This window comes from Centruroides vittatus, unplaced genomic scaffold, assembly GCF_030686945.1.
Source record: "Centruroides vittatus isolate TY-2023 unplaced genomic scaffold, ASM3068694v2 contig_979, whole genome shotgun sequence".
NCBI lineage: Eukaryota > Metazoa > Arthropoda > Arachnida > Scorpiones > Buthidae > Centruroides > Centruroides vittatus.
Window position 1 is genome coordinate 287,346 of NW_027122650.1, and position 24,764 is coordinate 312,109.

At 30.1% G+C, this 24,764-nt stretch overlaps 1 protein-coding gene across 1 annotated transcript; it reads right to left on the reverse strand.

Annotated features, from left to right (window-relative positions):
* Nucleotides 1-3,794: 3,794 nt before the first annotated feature.
* On the reverse strand, nucleotides 3,795-24,651 carry Proc (Proctolin). The gene is made up of 4 exons (XM_067283211.1): nucleotides 24,492-24,651; nucleotides 5,782-5,909; nucleotides 4,270-4,430; nucleotides 3,795-4,201 (listed from the first exon to the last, which is right to left on the reverse strand). The coding sequence occupies exons 1-3, from the start codon at nucleotides 24,496-24,498 to the stop codon at nucleotides 4,284-4,286; spliced, it is 282 nt and encodes a 93-aa protein (XP_067139312.1). The 5' UTR covers nucleotides 24,499-24,651; the 3' UTR covers nucleotides 3,795-4,201; nucleotides 4,270-4,283.
* Between the last annotated feature and the right edge of the window lie 113 nt (nucleotides 24,652-24,764).

Sequence of the window (24,764 nt, forward strand, 5' to 3'; positions counted from 1 at the left end):
ATTTCTTACAGAAACTGAATGATGACTAAAATTGATTATTTCTCTTATCATTTGCTAAATCTTAACACATGCTGTATTACATACTCCAGTGTACTTTAATCTTGGCAATACCTAGCAAGATATCTTGGATATGGAATTGCCCATGGTAAACTCTTAAATTCAAAGATTGAAAAAATTGAGTGTTGTTAGAATTATTAGAACACGACATAGCCTTTACCAAAATATTATGATAAAAGTAATTTTATACTCTACTTTTCTTTGTTCTACCATTTTGAGTAATGAACTTGAATTAATCATTTTTCATTGGAAACGTCTTATTTTAATGATGATGCTAAAAATAAATTATTTTAAAATACTTTTTAATGTAAGCAAATATGTTCTACATGACGCCAGAATCTATTCGAAGTCTCCAGTTTATTCCGTATTTCCATTACTATGAAAATTCGTGGGGCCATCTTCCGTAATGGACGTCAGATAATCAGCATTATGATTTTAACGATAATTTGTTTAAAAATTAAAACTTGGTAGAAACACCGATGTGTCTAGTCTACTGTCATTTTAAGATTTATTTATTTATTTTTTAAAAAGAATCTGTCTGAAGACCCGTTTTAGTTTTGGATTCTATTTTATTTCAATTATTCAATTGATGCCATTATTTGACTGTTATTACTGTTATTGTTATTATTTATATAAGTGACGGTTTCAATGATTTACAGTCAAAGTTTCCTACCAACTTGAAATTTTAGAAAACACTTTTTAAACTCACATTATTAGTATGAAGAAGTATATAGATTATTTTTTATACAATATCTTTGATTTTAGTCTTGTTGGTGTGAGCCCACAGTACAGTCGACCTATCCTACAATATCTTTAAACATTTTAACTTTCTTATTGGGTGGGAAATGTCATCTCCGCTCAGATTTAATCGAATTAACAATTTATTGAGAAGAGCAAATGATTATTAAAGTCCATAAAAAATTTTTTAAATATGCAATTATATTTATCGGATAAGAGGTAAGAACTTTTACGGATGAGCCGTGTGAGATTTACTACGACTGAAATCGAAGTAAGAAAGAAATGTGAAGTGTGAAAGGAGCCTGATACTATTCGTTGACACTTATACTAAGATTCTGAAAAAAATAAATAAGAAATTTCGACAATTATCACTGCATAAAACGGCAATTGCCTCAAGTAGCAATTTAAACTTGAAGCAATTGTCACAAAAGACCAATGTGCAGGCCTCCTTACAGTTAACTTTACGAATATTTGGGTTTGGATTTCAAATATATGAAAATAACTATACAAAATTTAAATTTTATTTAATTAATTTCGTTTGGTTATTTTTGTTATATTATATTTAACTGCTTTATCTTCATGTAAATGTTGCTTTTACATTCCTAACATTTTTGTAAGAACTTTATAATAATAAATTGTTTACGTCGATTTTGAAAGCAGCATAGAACGTAATCATTAACGTCTCATTGACTTATATTGGATAATTAGATTCATTTTACGCCGATTTCATTTTAGTTCCTTCTGGAACGTTCAAAACTCCGTTGAAAATCGAGGACTCTCTGTATTGAAGGAAAACACTACTCTCTTTATTTAGCCTTAAATATTTTGGTTTTTAATTTGGGTTTTCTTAATTTTAAAACATTTTATATTCATAATTTTTCGCATGTTTAGATGTAATTTGGCATATAATTTTTAAGACTATTCGCCAACCATGTTTACGTGAGCTCTAAAGAAGGTTTTGATGTTTAACATCTGAAATACAGTATTACATACCAAAATAAATTGGCGATTTCCAGAATAATGCTTTGTTCAGAATTTAATGTATTTATAATAGGGGTATTGAATTTATGTTCTATTTATTATGTACAGCCTATAAAGTAATAATTCTTACTAAGTTATATTTAACAGCAAGCTAAGGCAATTAGACTAAACACAAATTTACTTTATCAATATTTTTATTCTTGTTTTCATGCCGTTTTTGAAACTTAATAAATATTAAACGTAGCAAAACTGAATGTAGAAAAGGAAAAGTATACCAGAAATTAAATGTAAAGACAAGCGCTGTAGGTCACAATTTATGAAGATTGTCAATTTAAAATTCATAGCTAATGACTTTTTTTAGGTAATTTTGGTTAATTATTATTAAGAAAATTGTCAGCTGGTACTGAAATCTTTATGGAGATTTTTCAAACATGTGATTCAGTAAGCATTTTCAGTGTGTTTAGACACAGAGAAAACAGAATTTATTTATTTAAATATAGGGTTAATTAATACCAATTACTATTAATTATAATATCATATTATTAATATTTATTGTTGTAAAGAATGCTATTATATTTTTCTTCTCGATGACGTATTTGATTCAACCGAACAGTTGGCATCCAGGCACCACTCAAAAGAATGGTGCCCGCGGCTAAGTAGTGCCATTTTATATACAATATATTCGAATCATCTGTAAGAATATCGTCACGTTTACTAAAACATTTTGTCCAAAACTCGGACGTTATTGGCCTTTTGTTCAGTTCTGTATATTTTTCCACAAAAGTGGAAAGTAAATGTTTACGAAACAAAAATGGAAAAATATTCTGCCGTAACGAATCCAAATAAAGTTGATCATTCGGAGAATAAGTCATTTTGCGGCTAGCCATATATTTCAAATACTTTCCTGTGATAACAAGTGCCTTTGATTTAAAATAACATTGAATATCTTCTTTTCCCTCTTCCCGTATGACATAAAAATGGCCATCATTTCAAATTTAAAAATAAAACATAAAACTTATATTTATTTAAAACTTTTATATTTATATTTGATATTTTAAATAAATAATTGGTTGGGGAGTACAGGATAAGAAAACACAGCACAAGAGGGATCTGTCAAGGGGGTATATACCTCCTTTCTACAAAAAATGGCCGCCATTTACGTATTAAATACGTGAAGAAAGCACAGAAAACTCCAATAAAAGATACGTTTCTAATACTTTTCACCTTTTGGATGTTTATGTTTTTATTTGTTTTCTTTATTGTTTCGTTATTATTTGAGATATAACCAATTACTTAGAATAATTATCAAATAAAATAATAAGAAACGTTTTCCTTATTAACTTGTAAGTACAGTAGAGACTCGTAAATCGGAACCCCGGTAATCGGAATCGCCGGTAATCGGCACGATTTTCAGTCGGACTGTGTCGTGCTGAATCGAACGTTTTTGATACTAGATTTTCTTCTAAAGTATAATTTTCATGTTTTTATATTCTTCAATATATTTATTTTGTTTGTACAAAATGCAGAAATAATTTTTAACGATACGATAGCCTCGATTATTATTATAAAAATTTTCGTTAGGCTTAAAATCGACGAAAATTCAACACGAAGCGACACGCAACGGAGAAAAATTTGAACATCGGACAGGTTAATGTATTTTTTCGTACATAATCCGTAATCGGAACAAATCCCTAATCTGAACAAACCCAGTCCGCAATTTATTCCGATTTTCGGTTCACTACTGTAAATATTCAGAAATAATTACTCATATTATTAATTAAACAATCGAAAATCATAATTGTTTTTTCAAGTAAATAATGTAATAAAAATAGTCTTGAATAATTTTTAAAAATTAAATCTGATTAATTTTTTCTTCTTTGTATCTTTTAATTTTTACAACATGATTAATGGTTGAAAAGGTTTTTACCGATTCTTTAAAAGAATTTAATTATTAAGAGATTTATAATTTAATTTTTAATCCGCTAATGAAAATAGTGATAAGACCAGCGAATGCAATATTCATGAAATAATGGCAGCTTTTTATTTCGAAATACAGAAGAAACAACAGACGACAAACAATTGGAATTAAATTGTTTACCCACTAAAGTGACGTCACAGAAAATTAGAATTTCCAAGATAATGGTAATTTGATAAACGAATTATTACACCTGACGATAATTTAAATTACAAATAGAAATCGGTGAATGCCATTTATGATTAATCTTTGTAGGTCGGCGAGCGCAATCCGGGTTATTTCTAAATATTAAAACGTTTAAGCCGAAGGAGAGATAACTAATAAATCATCGTGTGACGTCACTGTCGGTGGCAATAATTACTCTGATATCTGTAAATCGGTTGCCAACGGGCATCGAAACAGCAAAATAATGATTTCAGACGGATTACAACATTAACGGGGATCCAACACCTGAAAAAAAGAACGGTTCCTTTATGACGTCGACCAAGGGACCCCTTTTTTCTAATTCGAATTCTTACCATCGACGGTCACACTAGTAAGCCATTTGATCGTCGTCGTGTCTGTAAGAATCGACGGAAGCGCCAACCGATCTCTTTGTCAAATGTCCTTCTTCTCTGTAATCGTAGGGAGCGTATCCCATTCTGGCGAACAACCGATCCTCCGGTGTCAGCTCCAAAAGCTAAAAAATTTAAATAATTAAAACGATTTATTTTTACTAAAATATTCCCGAAATAAATTCGAAGAGAAAGTTTTATTTAAAATGTCTACATTTCGAAATATGGTATTTTTAATTTTATTTTTTCAAGAGTTTAATTTAATAAAGTATATTTTTAATGCCATCAAAGTAAGGTTTAATTGAAAAAATGTTAAAAGTATGGATTCGTATCCAACCAAAGGCAAGTTAATTAAACTCGCAAGAGCTGGAAAATAAATTTAAAATTAATTATCGACGATTTCTGACTTAAAATTTCGGGTGTGTCGCGAAAACTTGACAAATGAACTTCCACCGGATATAGGAATAAGCATTGAATCGAGCATTCCATCTCCACCTTTTCGATGCATCCGAACGTGTAACCAAAGTCGCTATGACAACCAAATAAATTAAAGAGAAAATTAAAATGCGAGAAGGACAACTTTGTCTTTCTTCTCAAATGGTTGATCGTCATTTAGTTAAAGAAGAGTTTGACAACAAACATTTCTGTCCACCAAGGAAAATTAAAATGTTTCTGCCGCAAATTTTACACTAATATTACTTTGACACGAAGTATTGAAATTTTTCATTTATTTATAAAACTAAAACAATCTGATCGATATTGAGGCCCGTTTAAAATTTAACGAAAATTTGACATTAATTATATATTTACTTAAATATACGCTTTACTATTTTATTTATAAGTCTCGAATTAATTTTTTTAAAATGTATAAAAGTATTAAGAACGACCTCTGCATCACGATTTTTTAAGATAAGTACTGTATAATAATCATTTTAAATTTTTTATTCATCGATCCAATCGATCGATGAATAAAAAACGTCTCTTGAGGGTTTGACATCCGTATATTCCTTAACTTTTTATAAGTACCAAGTATTCCTTGTCCAAAAAAATCTTATGCAAATTACCAAACGCCCAACTATAATTTATTGGGAACTATATAAGCTTAAAATAATTCGTACTACAGTACTTTTTCTTAATGATTCTATGCGTCAGTGTTACATAGTCGAAAATTGGCACGTGCAGAGTACCACTGAAGTCTTTTCGCGTACTCCCGAGTATATACAGGTAGGAGAAACGAGTGAATAGGAATAAGACCCAAACAAATTTGCTTGGGCGGCCATGAAGCTATAACGTGCCAGTGATCTTATACAGGGCACGCGAAAAGCTAGTTACGGCACTGAGTATATGTACCACATTTGAAAAACACTGGATTAGACGATCGAAAAAGTCGACAATCGAATGGCAATTAGATTACTTTGAAAGATCTTGAGCTTGATTTAAATTTATATGCGTTAAATAATAGTTATAGAAACTCACCGCTCTTAGAATTTCTTTAATCTGCTCTCTTCTGGCATCGTCTGACCTCGTCGGCAAATATCGTCCTTGAACTACGGTACAGCTAACCGCTACCAAGATGACCACGCACACTACAACCATTTGGGAAGCTAAATATTAACAAGAAAGATCCATGTAAGTTTGTACACAATGATGATTAACTGAAAGTAAAAGACTGAAATATTCGGTTATTATAACGTAGATTATACCGATTGACATTATAATAACATTCATACGTAATTTATATTAATGTAAGTTAAATAAGAAAGATGACTACCAGTCTGTCTGTTTGTAAGTTGGCTGTCAATTTGTCAAAATATTTAAAGATTTAATAAAAATTCGCCGTCTCGAAGATGAAGTGCAAGTTTGATAATCTTCCATGGACTGAATTTTTAGTTTTAACAGAAATAAACAGAAAAGCAATTGATGTAGATTATCATCAATTATATTGTGTAATCTGTTATATGTGAAACTAGTAGAAATCTATCGTTGTCTATTAGTTTGTTTAAACACGAATTTCTGGTTAACTTTTTCACCAAAAAACTTGAACAGATTGAAAAATTTTCACACTAGAAAAAGCTATGTACAGTAGATGAGTGAAGACAAGTTTAGAAATGTGTACGCAAATTTTGTCTGTTTTATACAAGTTCACCTGTTGTTTACGTTCGTATATCTGTCATAAGAACAAAAAGTGGATATTCTTAAAATAGACAGATGGCACCTGAAAACAATACGCGAGGAGGAACTTGCCGATAATCGTCGTATGGAGAGAGCGTCTGAGAATAAATCTGTTGGAAATCGATGACCTATTTCCATTACCGCAAGTGCGATGAAACGTCAAGAAACAATCTCGACTCGTCGAAGGAAAAGAGAAACGTTTTCCCTCTGTTACGTAGGCCGTCGTCGCCACAGACGCGAATGCAATCCCATGGCATTCGTTGGGCGCCCGATTGTCTGAGTGCAAAAAGCCAAAAACGAATTTCGACGACTTTGGTGATTAGTTTGGTCGCTTCCGCGTTATATTTTCGTATTATTTGCCAGCGCCCTTGTCTCCTTTTTTTCTGCCGTTTGTATGCCATTTGGCCTTTACAAGTCGAATGTCGTCCAGATTCTTCTTGTAATCATTCCTCAGTCGTTCGTCGCTAGACATCGCGTTTGTAGTTTTTAATAAAATCCATTACTTTTCTGTATATTAACAAAATACAAATTATGATTTAAAGAGTATAATAAATTACCTGATTAAAATAATTTATTACACATATATACATGGAGAGACAATATATTGTCTGTACCACGAATGGGCAACGTACTGTCCGCCATTTTGAAAACATTCGTATAATAAACGTAATATCTTGAATTTGTATTTCGATTTTATTATTAATAAAGTCCGTCACGTGTATGAATATATCAAGTATAAATATGCGTATACCTTTTTATGGCAACTTTAATTTTAATCTATTCATTATATTTCCTTTTAATAATCTTAAAAAGTGTCCAATAAATCGTGAAAAACTAAAAATACGTTGATCCGAGAATACCATTTTAATTAGTCCAACACGTCAAAGATTTGACCCCGATCTGTGTTATAATTTTAATAAATGTAATTTAAGCCGCACTCGAAGTTAATCACCGCGACTGCTCTTAATTTTACTAGAGCTTAATAAGGAATATTTTGTGTGCTTTGTTACTATCGTCTCTGTTAAAATTGGATAAATGGTCAAACAATATTTATAAAATGGAGAATAAAATTTCAAGCCGGCTACTCGGAGAAAAGTTTTTGAAGTAGCTAACATAAATCCTTTTCTTTTTTCTAAAATAAATTCTTCTCCTTTCGGTAAATTTAAACACTTCAGGGAAAAGACTTTAAAAATTCCGCATGCACTTAACGAGATGAATTTTGTTATCCTTTTTCTTTGATTGACGTGGACTCGAAGCCACTACAAAAAATAATCGGATATATTTGTTTCGGGATGTCCACTCACTCTGTTCATTTTACAGTTAAGCAATTTCTAAATATCCTATTTTCTTTCCAAAATGTTTATGTACTTGGTCATTTCGACACTCGTAAAATAACTTTACAATTTATATTTTTTTGCCATTGGGTTTAACGCTATGTTGAAGACTTCGAAGCTATCAAAGATTTCTGACTTTTCCCTAACTCTTCTTCTACCTTACGCTTTAATAATCCATAAAATTATTATTTAAAAAAAAATACAATATTTATTAAAGGAAGATTAATATTTCTACTTAATTCAGACCTTAAAATACGCGTGTTCTAAATATTTATCAAACGTTATTCCTGTGATTTTTACTACGATAATAGGATTTATATAAACCGCAAGAAATAATCTACAATATATTATTTTAATTATTTATATATCTTTTAATCTACGACCAATATTTCTATAATATATAAAATTTAATAGAATTTTCTATCGGATTCCTGAGAGAAAAGAGATTACTTATAGATTATAATAAGAACTTAGGAAAAATGGAAGCCATTTGATTTCGTAACTAAATACATTTTGTTTACAGTTTCATCGTTTGAGTAGAATATAAGCTGAAAATGCTTTATTTTAAATATTAATCAGTGCACTAGTTTCATTAAAAGAAATGCGAAGATATTCATTGATTGTTTAATAACGTTATAGACAAAAATAACGTATTTTTTCTCATTCTTTTATAATAAATTATACTTTATATGTTTATATAAACGTGAAAAGATTAAACGAATTGAAATCGCTTGTAAAGGAATCATTGGACTAGTTCCATTTAATAAGATTGATGAATTCTATTGTAATTAATAATCGCGCTACACGATTAACGGGATGTTAAACAAGAATATTATTCGATTAATAACAATAATTAGGATGATATTTAAAAATTATAGAAATTAAAATCTGTGAAAGTCGACAATATTTCAAAAAATTACTATTTATGCAGAATTTTTATCTATAAAAAATACAAGAATTTTCGGTAAAGAAACCTGCGATAGATTTTTCAATTAGGAGCGTAATTGGAAGTATCGAATCGAGACGCAATTTACTTTAAACAATGTGAAATCGGTGTTGTTTCTCGCTTTATTTTGTAGTTAAATAAAACTGAATTGAGAGAAAAGGATTAAATCTTAATGGGAAAGAAACAAATCGAATCAATTTTGTGCTTATCCGTCTTTGTCAGTCGACATTCTCTAACAAATCTTTCTCAGGATATAAAGCATTCTTGATTTTTAGCAGATTCTTTCCTCATCTGACGTCAATGTTAACTAAATATTTACATCTCTTAAAGCTACATTAATATATTTACTTTGATAAATAATAAAACACTTCTTCCAAATAAATAATACGAAAAAAAATCAAGACTCGTAATTAATTTTATTTCAATGCGAAATGCAAAATTATGCTTACATTTATTAATATTTAATAGGAAAATTTTGTTTTTTAACCTAAATTTTTACTTTTATCAAAGCAATTTTATCAATAAACACCTCTTCCTGTGTTTTTTCTTAAATTTTAAATCATTAAACACATTACAAATCCATTAATTGCAACGTTTATCGTTTATTTTTTTTTTACTTTTATTCCTTATTAAACGACTTTATTTAAATCATTTGTTTACGGATTGATTTAAATTAAATCTGACTACATTCACTGTTATAAAGACATTTTTGTTTAAAATATAACGCCCAGTTTATTAATTAATATACAAGTAATAGTCTAATATATATATATATATATATATATATATATATATATATATATGTAGTAAATATATGTTATATGATGTGTGTTTGTACAGTTTATACAGGAAGAGAGTCTCATATAAATCGATCAAACAATTGCCAAAATATTGACATAATGTAAGAGAATTTTAGGAATGTAAAGAATCGAAAATAAAAAACATTTCTTAAATTCCTCGATTTAGTAATAAACTTATTTACATTAATTATTTTAGTAAATATAGCATTATAAATTCATAAATCGCTAAGGAGGATAACCATTTCGATTAATAATTTGATCCGTTTAATCGAAAGGATGAACACAATTTCGTAATTGAAGCAGTTCTGTAAGCGATAACTAGATATATAATCGAAGCTAAGCGATTAATTTGCAAAAGTTTCGGTTTTATTCCGTGTAAAATTATTCTAATGAAATGCTTCTTCGAAAGCTTCGTTACATAATCACTTATTAATTTATACAAGGATAAGATATTGTTAGCGACGTTTAATTTGCGAAAACGTTCAACATTCCTGATGGATTTATTATTAAAAACCATTATATTGTGCCGTGTCTTCTACGAGTCTAGTAAATGATTTCAATGGCGTTCAGACAAAACCATTTTTATGAGAGGAGCACATTTTTATAAATTAATTTTAATAATTAAAACGTCATTATTTTCGAGTTATTGATAATATAATTAAACAAATATCACCTTATTTATGAAACACGTTACATATAAAGTGAATATATGATAAATATATCTGTTAAAGTATCCTTTAAACACAAAACATAAGCAGAATGAAGTTCGATCGAAATTATTTTTCGGTGTTAAAGTCTCGATTAACGTTACGCTTCGATACAAACGAATAGAAAGTTCTTTTAGAAAATGAGCTTGGCCGACGGAAAGTTTTTGTAATATAAAAATATTTTGAGGGCGATAAGAAATTTATCTGATTAATCTGCTATCGGAAAGGGAAATCGCCATCGAATAAATTAAACTTTATTGATGAAAACTTCGCGAAGATAAAGACGAGATAATTCCGAAAAGTTGGAGATTTCTCGTTTCGTTTTAAATTCTAAACGTGGCGATTTTGCGCTTTCTCGCAACTAAAGTACTTTTAAAGCAGTTAAAAAGCTAGGTGGGTGGAGTTCCGTTACGGGAATTAATTTTCTTTGCCTAAGTGTACAACTTAAAAACCGAATCCTCGGGTTATTTCTGGTATTACGAATCTCTTTCCTTCGCCCTAAATGATGGGAGGATGATGTAGGTGTTCGAGCACCAGAGGATTTAGGTATAAAATTTACACTAAACTAAAAAATAATTCGTTTTAAAAAACAAATCTAAAATTACATTTTATTATAGATTAATTCAATGTCAATCAATTATTTAATTTATTATTATAATAAAAACAGTAGATGCTCGCTTATCAATCGCTTACTTGTACTACGTGACTGTGAATTGTTCTAGAAGAAAGATCATAGTTCGGATATCAAGTTTGTTCTCGAAGTTTCCTTCTAGATGTATCAGGAATATTCTATAACATTTGTCTAGCGGGTGTATAAAGGACGTTTAAATTTTCTTCATTCCTATTGTACTTTTTAGATCATCCTCCTGGATCACTCCTCAGAGCAAAGTCTTATCTACGTCACTGTCCCTCGCCGTGCCAAAATTTGTGAGTTTGTACGTCGAGAAACTATCAGACATCATAATGTCGATTTGTAATGGTTGCAATTAAACTCTGTGAATTAATAGTAAGTGATGAAAGTGTTCATTAATGATTCTTCAGTCGAAATGCTCGAAAAACATTCCAATGCTTGTATTTTTTCTTTTTTTTTAAATTTATGGAATACTGAAGCTATACGAATAGATTTTTTATAACATAATTCTTATTCCATAGATAAAATCCGACGAATCTGTCCGAGAGTCAAAAGACTTCGATTTAGTGGAGGAATTGGCCAAACTCGCGGATTAAAAGTTACGATGGCGTACGACGAGATTAAAGCACTTTATTCGAAACCGTCGGGGATAACGTGACTACGAATTTTATAGAAAGTTCTATCATCGATCCGATGCCGGGGGGTGCGTCGTTTCGTTGACTGCGGGACACTGGAGTTACTTTGTCACCAGACCGCGTCGTAAAGTTTATTAAAGTGTTCGCGTTAAGCTTAATAAAGTTCTCTTTTTCTTTATTGTTTGGCCATTAAATGTTATTTTTAACGAAACCATCAACTCCGTCCGGGTATTAACCGACTACCGTAGTATTTTCTAATTATTTCGATCAATGCTGTGGAATTTCCGAAGAGATGTGCGAACGAACGGCTTAGACGATCGAAATATAACGATGAAGTAAACGTAATTTCTGTATTTAGTTACTTTTTTTAAATTCAATTAAGTCGTTCTATTATAAATCAATAATCGAAAAATTGATTCTGTGAGGTGGGTACTTTCTTTTTCTTAAACTCTTTCCGCCCTGTGGGCACTAAGAGGGCAAAGGTGGTGTGGGTACTAAATGCTGGAGGCGACAAACACGATTTAATTAGAATAATATTAACCGAATTATATCTTGTTTAAGTCAATTAGTCTGTGATAAAATTGGTTTCGTTATACGTCGCAGTTTCTAAAACTTATCGACGACGTTAAGTAAGGAGTTGCTCTAATTCATATTGGACTGTAACGTAACAGTTCTAACAGTAAGTATCGAGTCGATTTTGTCGTCACTCTTTCTATCGTTACTTTAAAAAGAAAAGGAAATCATTTTTATACCAAACATAATGGAACGTAATCTCGTAATAATTAGCTAAAAATTTATAGATATTAGATCATAAGAAATCATTTATTATAGAATTAATTATTCAAAGAATAATTAATTCTATAATAAATTATTTCTTCTTCGTTGTCTTCGTCACAACAATAAACAAAAGGCGAATATTTATCGTTAATGCAATTTTCTACAGTTATTTCTTTAAATTTAATTCAGACGTTGGAGAGAAATTTAGTTGATGAATAATTAATATTATACAGTAATACCTCGACTTACGCTACCCCGACTTACGCGAACCCGAAGTTACGCGATTTTCAAATCTCGTCGATTCGTCTTTTATTTGAGCGCCACGCAACTCTTGATTACTCACTCCCTGCACACTATTGTTCAGCTTACATGTTCGGACGTGTCGCGCGGAATAGACGCATAGCTACAATTTATTTTGTGTTATTTATTTCTGTGTTTGTTATATCTACGGAGACTCGAGAGACTCTACTATGTCATCCAAACGAAGTAGAACTGATTCTTCTGCATCAAACAAGAGAAGAAAAACTTTATCTTTGGAATGTAAAGATAACATTATTAAAGACTTCGATACAAAAATGAAAATTTGTGAATTGGCAAAGAAGTTTGATCTACCGGAATCGACGGTCAGAACAATTATAAAAGGTAAAGAAAAAATTCTCGAAGCTGTGAAAACTTGACAAAAGGCCTGAGTTCAATTGAAAAGTGGTTACAAATTTTAGAAAATATAAACTCCAACGAAGAGCGCATTTCTTCTACAAAACAAGAAATAAAAAAATTACTAGCATGCTACGAGGAAATTTTGAGGGAGAAAAAAATTCTTTGAGCCATCAGACGAATTTGTTAGATTTTATGAAGCCTTCTACATCAAAATAATTTCGGTTTACGATTTTAATAATATAATTTTTTATACATATGTATTATCAAAGATTTTATTAAACATTTTGTTCTAAATCATTGTTTTCTTTAGTCTCCGGCCCCAATTAAAAATAATTTGCATGTATTTATATGCGAAATTATACCCCGACTTACGCGGTAATCGCTCTGTCCCACCTATCGCGTAAGTTCGGGGTATTACTGTATTATTAAGAGTTTTATATTTAAAATTATAACAAATTTTGCCATTTTATAAAATTTGTTCTACGTGATTTTATAAATACAGCATATATTTTTCTGTTTATCCTCGCATCCCGATAGAAATTAGAGGATAGAAAAATTCGATCGGTGGGAATTTGTAAAACACAGCTTAGCATTTTAATATAATTTTTCTATTGTATCTAAAATATTGAAGTTTTCAGTAATGAACCAATATATCTTTGGATACTGTATACATATTCAGTTAAACATCTGTATATTACGAACTTATAAATATTGAATATTTCAAACTCTTTCAAATGTAATAATTTGCCGCTGTTGCAGAGTCGAGACAATTTGTTACACCAATTTTGTTTATATAAAAATTCACGTACTGTACGTAGGCAAAACATTAAGGAAGAAAGTATGTAACGACTCAGAAAGTTTATTTGGTTATAAAAGTTTTTTTACGGATATAAGACGTTATTTCAAATACAAAAAATAAACAACTAATAAATGTTATTGCCAGAAAGTTATGAATAAAATGTAAAGTCGTACGTCTTCATCTATCGATCCTATATGAGTTTCTCTCTTATCTTCATGCCATTCTTTAAAGAAAATAACCGAAAACGATGACTTGTCAAAAGTATGGAGTAACTTATGTAACAACGTGTCCCGTTTGCGTTGTAATAATTAGCCTGGAGAGATGTTTTTACCCATAACTTAGTCCTTCTGGTAACGTAAGCAAACAAACTGCGTGAAAATAAAGCTAAATGGTAAATAATATAAACACGAACAGTACAGTAATGGCAACATACTTTCCTACCTTTAAGCGAAAATCACGTTTGAAGACAACTAAAATATTAATAAATTACTTTTAGGACATAAAATGGCAAAAATCCTTCCAAATTTACTCACTTGCCATTATAAAACACCAAACTTCACATGACACACGCTTGTTCAATGGGCCATGTTTTCTGTGGATAGTAAGATGCTGCACCTAGCAGAAAATATTAAAAACCTATCGTAACAACTTGTCCTGTAAATAATAGCCCCGAAGAAACTTTTATAACAGTTCTAATTTCTCTCGTTTGTTTCCAATTGGCCAAATTAATTTTAATTTAAAGTCGCAAAAAACATTCGCGAACTGATGCATTTTCTTTCTTTTTAAATAACTTGGAATTAAATCATTTTCGTCTTTTTTTTTTGCCATTTTATAATAAAATAAAACCCATATTCCGCATTGCTTATTTTATTAAAATATACTAGAAAATAAATAAAGAATAAAATATACTAGAAATTAATTTAAATAATTAATTTTTCCATTCGTAAGCGAAAGGAATGTAAAGTCGGCGATTTTAATGCGATTCCCAATGTAAAAGTAGAAAATAATAATAAAAAAATGTAAAAAATTTATTTGTCATTTCTTCCGACTTTTTATTATTCTTAAGAATATTAATAAGTTTACGAAAATAAGAAATGATTTTATTGAAAATTTTAAAGTATATTTGACCGAAAAAAAATCAATATTACTCGGATAATGTAAATGGAAAATACGCTTCCTCGTTTGAATATAGGAAGAGAATGATGTTTTTTATGAGAACTTAATTTTAATAAAAAATCTTTTTAAGTATAGAAGTGCAAATATTGATTCGAAAATCAAAGTAAATATTACTCAGATTATACGAACTATTTCTTTATTATTTGAAGTAAGGAGTTAACACAAACAAAATTTCGACCATCTCGAAGATCTTCCAGACTAATTTGCATTATAAGAATATAAATTCTAATGTTGTGTATCCTATTATGTATTTATACACTAGAAACTGTTATGTTAATGAATTATAGAAATCACAATAAAGCACTGTATTTTTTTTCATTCGGTTACGCGTAACCGATTTAAACGCAAAGAACCTTCTTTAGAAAAGTCTTAATAATAAATTATACAACTAGAAATATCTCCTCAATTCTCGAATTTGGCGAAATATGTAAATAGAGTCATACCGGTCATCTATCTAACTTAACTCCCTTCTGGGAAAAATTTTTTAAATTGAAATCATGTGAATTCCAGTCCAGATCGAAAGTTTTATATAATTAATCGGAGCCTTCTGCCTCTAATATTTCCATATTTGGTGTCGACATTAATGTATCTAACTCCGTTCTCAAAATTAAGGAAGGACAGACAGACATACAGATGAACGGGAATTTATAGGTTTGCAATTTAAAAATTGCAGCCCAATAATGTATTCCTTGGTTATTGATAGCATAAGAAATAATCATTCTATTTCTTAATAACTCTTTTATTTCCAGTTTTTTTTTCTTTTGAATTTTGGACAAAAATGTCATTTTGGATCTCGATTCTAAAATAACTTTTGCCCCCTCTTTGCTATTTTTACAATCGATATTTCCTTAAAGTTTTCTATCGAGTTACGTTTTGAGATTTTAAACAAAATTCGAATAATAAATTTAAGTAAAAAAAATCGTTACCGTGTAAAATTTTGAACACATACAAAGTGTCATTTCATTCAAATATATCGAAATTTAGCACGATTCAAACGAATTAATAAGTAGGCTATTCATCAGTATTGCGCGTATTTTTCTCGAAATATTCATTCGTCTGGATCCATAATTACATAATAATCTGATAAAAATTATTTATTTATTATTTTCCTTTATACACTATTATTCTCTCATAAGATGCCTTTTATTTCCGTCTCTGATATTTATTTTCCTTAATCCAATTCTTTCGGTAATCTAATTTCTATACAAATTCTTTGTCTATCCAATTCAATGAAAGTCAATGAAATAACAATATTTTTACTTTAAAGTTTTAATTTTTTTGCATTCGTCAAAATATCATTAATTCTATTAAAGTGTAATACGACATGTGAACATTTATTTACATTTCCAATGTTTCAGAAGCTGTGAAAAGTAAAATTAATATCAAAATGGCCGAAATTAATTTTTCGTTCTTCCAAAAAACTCGTCCGGTTCCTGTAAATTTAATTACAGTGTAAAGTTTATCCTATTACTTCCGATTGTGAGTCGTGAGAAAGGCAGATTTTTCAGTAGACACAGGGAAATTTTACCTCCAGTTATATGAAATTCTTCGATACGTTTTCAAGCAAACTCGAATCGTAAGATAGTCTCGAAAGTGTTAATAAATTATGAATGGATTCAGAGCGGAACGATAGGGCCATCGTCCTCGTAAAATGTTTTGCTGCTAACAGGCGCTTTGATTATTTCTTCAAAATAATCTTAAATTTTTATAATTACTTTTAAATTACTTTTACATTTTTATATTGTTTAAGCTTATGTACTGTACTTCATTATAAGTGATTATTTAAGTGATAAAACTTTCACTTTATTACACTAATTAAAAATCCCACCTGCTAGATTTGCTCTTAAATCTATCCTTGTAACAGATCGCATTGTACTTAGAGATCCGATCAGAAAAAGTAACAAAGTAAACGATTAAATGATTCAATGAAAAGTAAAATGGAATTTTTTATTAATATTTTAAATTGAATTTTCTCAATTTGCATTGATTTTCTACTGAAATTTTAAAAGTTTAAATCTAATTACAATAAGTTCTAATTAGATTTTCCCTAAATCTTAGCATAAATACACACGTAAACATAATTGTAAACATCTTTCAATAACTTCTATTACCAAACACATTCGGTATCTGACTTCACAATTTAATTTTTAGTAAATTATTCCTTAATTTTTTTTGTTTGCGATAGTATTAATCACAAGCTTCATTCCAATACGTTTAAAAACACTTTAACAACGTGGAAGAATGTCTGTCCGGAGAACTTATCCATTACGAACATTTGGAATATGGATATGATCAGAGTTAAAAGCGTTACTCGCCCATCTCTCAGCGGGTCGGAACGTCTTCGGAACTTAACATACGTTGCATTCTTCTTTATCAAAACGGAGAACTTTCATATTTTACGATCCCCCATCTCAATCTGATAAGCTAGAGAGAAAGCCAGCCGCTGTTTGTGGCTGGCCTTAGAGCGTATAAATTCTGTTATGACGTCGATACGCTAGACATAAATGGAGGTCGTAATTCGACCGACCCACTCGGGAAGTCCTACCCTGCCGTTAGTATTTTACAGCGGAGTAGATACGAGTTTTTGTGTAAACAAGCGTAATGTATATCTCACAGAAGTTTTATTGTTCCGTATATTTTAGGGTGCTAAATAAAACACTGAGCTACTTTCTATCTGTTAGATAATTTACCTTATTGTCGATAATAGTAAAAAGTTACTTTTTATAATCAAATGATCGATTTTCATCTTCGTCGTTAGCCTTAACGTCTTCTTAAACCCTTTTGGTTTTTCATTAGCTCCATTAATTCGCTAATTGATTAGAGGGAGGAAAATAACTTTGCTTCGTAATCTTGCAATATTCTAATTAACCCCACTCGAATAGAATTAAAAATCATTCACGTTTTTCAATAAAGTAACTACATATTAAAAAAATAATAAAATATTTCCTGATTCATTTAATAAATTTATATTTTATGGCTAATTTTATTGTTGTGTAATTTAATATTAAATATAAGTTTCCGTTTGTTTCCGGTGCGATTTAACGTAACAAATCGACTTTCCAAGGGCAAATTTGGTCAATTAAATATATAAATAATTATGCTTTTAACTTTAAAATTGAAAAAGAATGTCGCATTAGAATATAATAGATCTATAACAGAACAAAGTAGGGAAAAAAAGCTAATTTTTCTTATTTTATAATTCATATTTCGAAGTGGCGCATTTTGGCAGATTATTTTATTTATAAGTATGAAAAGTGCGCTTTTAATTAAATGTTTGAGAACTAAGTTCAAGAGTCATTTATTGAGGATCGTTTACTATTTAAATGCTCCGTACTTAAACATATCGTTAAATAAGGGAAACGACTCATCGGTAACTTCTTTTATCTTTGCCTTGTGTTTCTTGAAATTCGACGAAAACGTCTGGAGAAAATCATAATTTTTATAAAGAGTCTCGATATTTGAAGTACTTATTTTAAAGAATATAAATTCATTTCTGAGACGTCCTTATTCCTTTTATTAGATTATGCATCCTTATTATTTCGGTTAATGTTACGTTAGGAAAGAAAACAGCCCATTCCCATTCTACGTGATGATTATAACAATACACTCTTTCCATTTTTCTCTTTAATATTTTCCTATAATTCGTCGCTGTTATTCTTCTTTAATCATTAATTATCTTTATTTAAAGTCGTTCGCATAGCTCTTTTCGGAATGTAAAAATTAAAATATCGGTTGTAGAAATAATTGAAAACTTCGTTAAGTCGTAACGATATTTTTGAACTGTGTTCTATGGCCTTTAACTTATTTGTTGCACTGCATTGTTTATCATTAACATTTTTGAAAACTTTACTTTGTTACTTCCATAATATTAAATATAGTAAGTTCCATTCTCGCATTAAATGTGTATTTAATTGACTAAATAACTCCATAACTGAAAGGAATTTAACCTTCCAAACACAATAATAATAAAATTAAATATTAATTTTAGAAAAATACGACAAAATGTTTATGAAAATTTATAAATTCGTGTATAAATTTGAGCAATTTTGTCTGTGAATACGATACGAATAGCGAATTAATGCAATCATTCAATGAAAAAAGATGAAAGTTTCGTCTTCACCCCTCCCGTTTCATGTATAAGAAATGAAATATTTTATTCAAATTTATATAATTTTTGACTCGGAAAGGACACTCGACGGCTTCAAAATCGAAAAATTGCATTCTGTAATAGCTCATTCCCGTTGATTCGAGTTAGTTTTGCTAAGTGTAAAAGTAAACTCGACAACAGAATGGATACATGGCGTTAAATGTTACTAAATAATAAACAGTTTAAGTATAAAATAAATATAAAAAAACCACGAAATCTTAAACAGGAAACGGCCGTAAACCGCTATCTAACAAATATAAACATCCTATTTCTTGTAATAAGATTTGAATGAGAAAAGAAAGAAAGTGGAACGAGAAGAATGCTCTTAGTTTTAAATTAAAGCAAATTCCTTTATCTATGTAAAGAAAGAATGAATAAATCAAGGTTCGAGTCGGTTGGCTAAATCAGACAGATTGTAATAACGTCCTATACGAAGAAAACCAATTTCGTCGCATTTCCTTGAATGTTTTCACGCTACAAAAGATATATTTGGCTTATTTAATTAAAATGACTTTGTACTCCAAAGCATTTAATAGAAAAAAAATTCGCCGAAATTCTGTAATATTTGTATGAATTGAATGATGCTTCTTTATTTAAATATTCATTTCGCTTTAACTCGCAATTTAAATTTTGCTCTTCGTGTCGGAAAAATTTAATGCTTTTTTATTCTTGTTCGCCATTTTCGGTGATAATATCGACGAATTCAATACAGAGGAAAGAAAAAGCATTTTGTTGAAGGGATAAAATCTTCATATTTAGTAATTTCTCGCTGAGTCGAAAATTTTGTGATATTTCCGTGCGATCTTTAAGAAAAGAAAAAAGAAACCACTTCAAAATTTCGAAATTCGAAAGAAAATTGTTTATAAACATCTATTTTAAAACATTGAACAAAGATGTAAAAAAGAATATACGAAATATCTTTGTATTTTCATGGAAACTGGGGGAAAAAATCGAAGAAAGTATCGATTCCGGATAGGGAAATAAGAGCCACTATCCAGGTTTATTTTTAATTAAATTTATATTTATATACCTAAGCGAAATTTAAATTAACTTTAAAATTACTTCACGTAGACTTTCGAAAATAGAATATTCCACTAACCATTTTTGGTACGTTAAGAATCTTCGTACGTACCAAATCTGTTGGTACTCCTCTATTAAAATTTCGTTATACTTGTCATTAAGGATCTATCGTTGTATATTGATAAAAACATTAAACTTTAATTATATATTAAAAAAATGTCTTTCCAAATCCTAATCCAAAAGATCCCAAGTGTATTTTACGGGATTGCCATATTCCTATACGGTCGTAAGGATGGTAAAGCGTTTGAAAAATTCCGAATGAGAATACAGAAAGTTAATTTGAAATTAATTGAAGAAGTATTAGAACTCGTAGAATTCTTTCTTGTAATGTTAAGTTTTCCCAATTGTATTCGTGTTATTTTATTTTCCGACACTACACTTGGACTCGTTTCCCCTTCCACAAAATTTAACATATTTAAAGTCAAAATAAATTAAGTAAATGAATTGTTCATTTTAGCGTAAAAATTTGGTTAATTATTTTATATGATATTCTGGATATTTAATCCTCTTTGTTTCATATTATTCATAAACGAATTTTTCTTTTCATCGTTCTCTTAATAATTAAATTTCCAAACATTTTAGGAATAAATTACTTTATAACGAATGTTGTTTAAATCAAATTAAATTAGGATTAGGAAAAGTTTTAAATTATAAATCAACTTTCCAAGAAACGATAATTATTTCTCGTCGGTAAATAAAAATCATAAAAAGTGCAACTTTCATCAACAGTTCCTTGTATTGTCTTTACAACAAATTGTTTTTAAATCGATTAATCCTCGAAATAATAATTAATTTGAAAACAAAATTCCATTATAACATAACTAAGTTATAGGACTCCATTTAAGTTGTTTAAGACGTATATTTTTATGAATTTTAATGAAGTTTTTGAAATAAATTTCTTTATTTTTACTAATTAACAGCAACAAATTATTATTCTTTTTGTATTTTCTGGAGTATAGAAATGAAAAATAAGTTAAATTTTCACTATTCTTTCATATTTTACGAAGAAAATTAGAAGAAAAAAGAATTTGCGGCTTCTCTATTTTCATTTCTAGATTATGAATTTTATTAATGAACTTATACGGAAACTTGGGATTTATTGCATAAATTTAGTCTCATATTTTCGTTTTCTTCTTCGAAAATCGACGTGGAGAATAAAGAAAAAAGATTAGAAAATTTGTAGTCTTCGTCTATGCCTAATTAAATTCCAACTTTTGGGCGTTTTTCATAAAATAAACGAAGTATAAAATAATATTTTTTCAATTAGACGATATCAAAGAAGAAAATGAAGAAAATTAAGATAAAACGTCAATTTTGGTGGACGAGTTGTTCATATTTTACAATAAGAAAAAACCATCAAAGGACTCAAATATTTGAAATATTAAATAAACTTTTAGAAATTTCAAACCGATTCGGATTTGGAAAAACGTAACGACAACTGCCTTCTCCAATTCTTCCGAAAGGAAATAAGGATTCGGCGTAAGGTCTCATTAATGCATGAGCATATTTGGCTATATTCGAGGCCTGCTTTCTTACAGGGACTTACTTTATCGGTCACTATTTCTGTTTTATATCTGTATGATACCTGTAAAGAAACCATCCTGGTCCTGCTACGTGTAAGTTCTCTCTTCGAGAAACCAAAGGTAAAAGCTTCAATTTCTCGAATGTAAACTTCGGTAAGAAGACGGAAGACTAAACTGTTGGAACGGACAAAGGATGGGAATCTCGAACGAAGTCGCAGTAAAAATTATTAATAAAAGTTCGATACGAATATAATTCCGTCAAAGCAAGTCTTACCCATAGTTTAATAGAAGAAGATTTTCAAAAACAACACTTCATTACGTCACTAACCGCAAAAAATTTCACGATTCGTAAGGCGATTTATTAATTAAAAATATCCCCGTGGGCTAATTTAATACACATTCTTGTAAAAAAAATGTTTAAAAAACCCGAAAAATAAATCAATAAAATAAAAATATATTATAAAATTCGAATGATACGAGCTGTTGAATGAAAGAAGAGATTTCAATAAGGTCGATCCGAAAATAAATCTCGATATTTGCCTTCGTCTGGGACTTTGATGAAATTGCTACTCATCTAGTAGATGAGATGGAATCGGGATTACTCTATCGATAATCCAGTGGCAACGAATTAAATCTTTTCTTCCAACAGTTTTTATTAAGACGTTTCTTTGAAAATCAATGTTCCTGGCATTTAGCGCATCGTCCCTAGTAGATCGATATTAGCGGGAACTTCCGCGCGTACACGTTAAAAATTGAATTGTTTATTTCAAAAAAAAAAAAAAATTCTCGATTTATCAACACTCAAATTAGTCATTTATTTGGTCCAGTTTTTACATATTCCTGCAAACTTTCGCAAATGATTTTAAGAACGTCGAATGTGGTCGAGACGACTCCGATGTCGCTCGCCACCTAACACTCGGGAAAATTCATTTTTAGAAACAAACGTCGCCCACGCCCGTAACTTTCGCCGAAAGGGAAAAAAAGACAGCCATAAATTCTTCATTTTCATTGGTTATCGTCGGACGAATCGAATCGACTTTAATGGACCCTCATACTTAAGTGATTGGCAAAATGCCGTTTGGCGCTGTTTGTTTCTCTATTATTCGAGTATAAATATGCCGCAATTAAACACAATTTAAGTGACCCGCAAAATACGTATATTATAGGAAATTTTTCATCGCGTATTTCTTTTTAAAAATATTTTCTATGAAGCCAGATGCGTGCATCCGTTGGTAGAAAGTAGAACCTCTGTCGACGTCATTCCAAACTATTTACAAAATTTTAATAGGGAAATTACGGCTAGAAAACGATTGGCATTGTTTGAGTTTAACCATAAAAGTAAATTTCGAACGTTGGAAGGAAATTATACAAATGTTACGTACGAAAAACGTCGAAGTGATGAAGACGAGAGAATAATTCTAAATTAGATTAAACTTTTTGAAATGAATAAAACGGCCAATAATTCAAGTGTTAAATGATATAAAAGAGTGAGGAATATTTCTTAGATGCGATTATTTTAAGTGTCTTATTATTTAATCGGGCAATCATCGCGTGACAATCTAAGAAATTCAAATTTATCATAAACGACGAAGCAGCTGACTTCCGAAGTAAAACCGCAAATATCTAAACTTTTAAGCGCCTTCCGTACATTTACAATTACATTATCCTATTTAAGATTTATGGATAATTAAAGAGACAACCCACTGAATGTAATTTAACGTAACCCAAATTATAAATGGAAAAATCTTAAATGTGTTCTAAAAATCGAATTTAGTAAAGGATTAATAATTAATATCGCATCGCCTGCAAAAACGGAAATGAACAATTGATCTGGTGTAAACAACGTTTGACGATGTCGGTGTTAAGAGGACGAGAATGAGATTATAGAAAAGAAGATCGATGGTTCGGAAACGTTATAACGAAGTAGAAAAGACATTCCGACGACTCTTACGTTTTTCCGAATCTTTAATATTTTAAAATTTCTATTGTTTCGAACTTTGGCGCCGAAGCCGATCGATTATCGTTCGTCGCAAACTAAATCCGTAGATGAAGTGATTGTAAAACTTAGAAACTTCGCTTGCTTTCGATATAATTCGGTTTTCAAAGATTTAATGAAGAAATCGAAAATAAGTTTAGTAAATGTTTACTGGTAGAATTCTTTGGTGTAACATCGAACGGACTGTCTTTTTATCGACGATTCTGTTATACAGTAAAACCTATCTAAAATGGAAAACTTGCCTAAACAGAAAAATTGTTCGAAACGGAGTGATTTTTCTATGTTTAAAAACGCAAACTCGCCAAACCGGAGAACAGTGAGAATATGGATTACGTAGGTTTTACTGTATTAAAAACGGTTACCATAAAAATATGATTAAAGAATCGATTAAATTCATTCCTTTCGAAGTTAAGAAAAGCATAATTTATGAAAATCGAAATAAATCTCTTTATAATTATAGCAGATAAATCGTACCCGAACCATCGCACTTTAAAAACTTCGTTTTTTAAAGCATTAAATCAGCTCGTAAATAAAAATTTTAAAGTTTCAAAAGATCAGAAATGTCCAATGGCGTTTACTTAAATCTCTAGCGATTGTTAGAAGAAATAAAGTAACGGTCGGAAGAATTTTCCTCTACTTTTTATTGAAATAAAAATTTCAATTTCACTAAATTGTCCGACAAAAGCAAATTTTCCATTACAAATGATTCGTATAATTCCGCATAAAAAATAACGAAAACGGGTTAAAACGGAGAATCTTCTCGGGGTAAAGTTTTGGGTTAATAAGAGGAGGAAGAAATTACTCACCACGCATATTGATTGTAGCGGAGACGACGTTGACGAAGTATGATGAGAGACCGACGATTTGGTCCTTCGACCACTCGGGTTCCGTTTTATACTAAATATACCGGAAGTGACGTCGACGATAGAATGCCCTCTGTTGGTTCGCCGAGACGGAATGGGTGGTCGAGACGACTCCGATGTCGCTCGCCACCTAACACTCGGGAAAATTCATTTTTAGAAACAAACGTCGCCCACGCCCGTAACTTTCGCCGAAAGAAAAAAAAAGACAGCCATAAA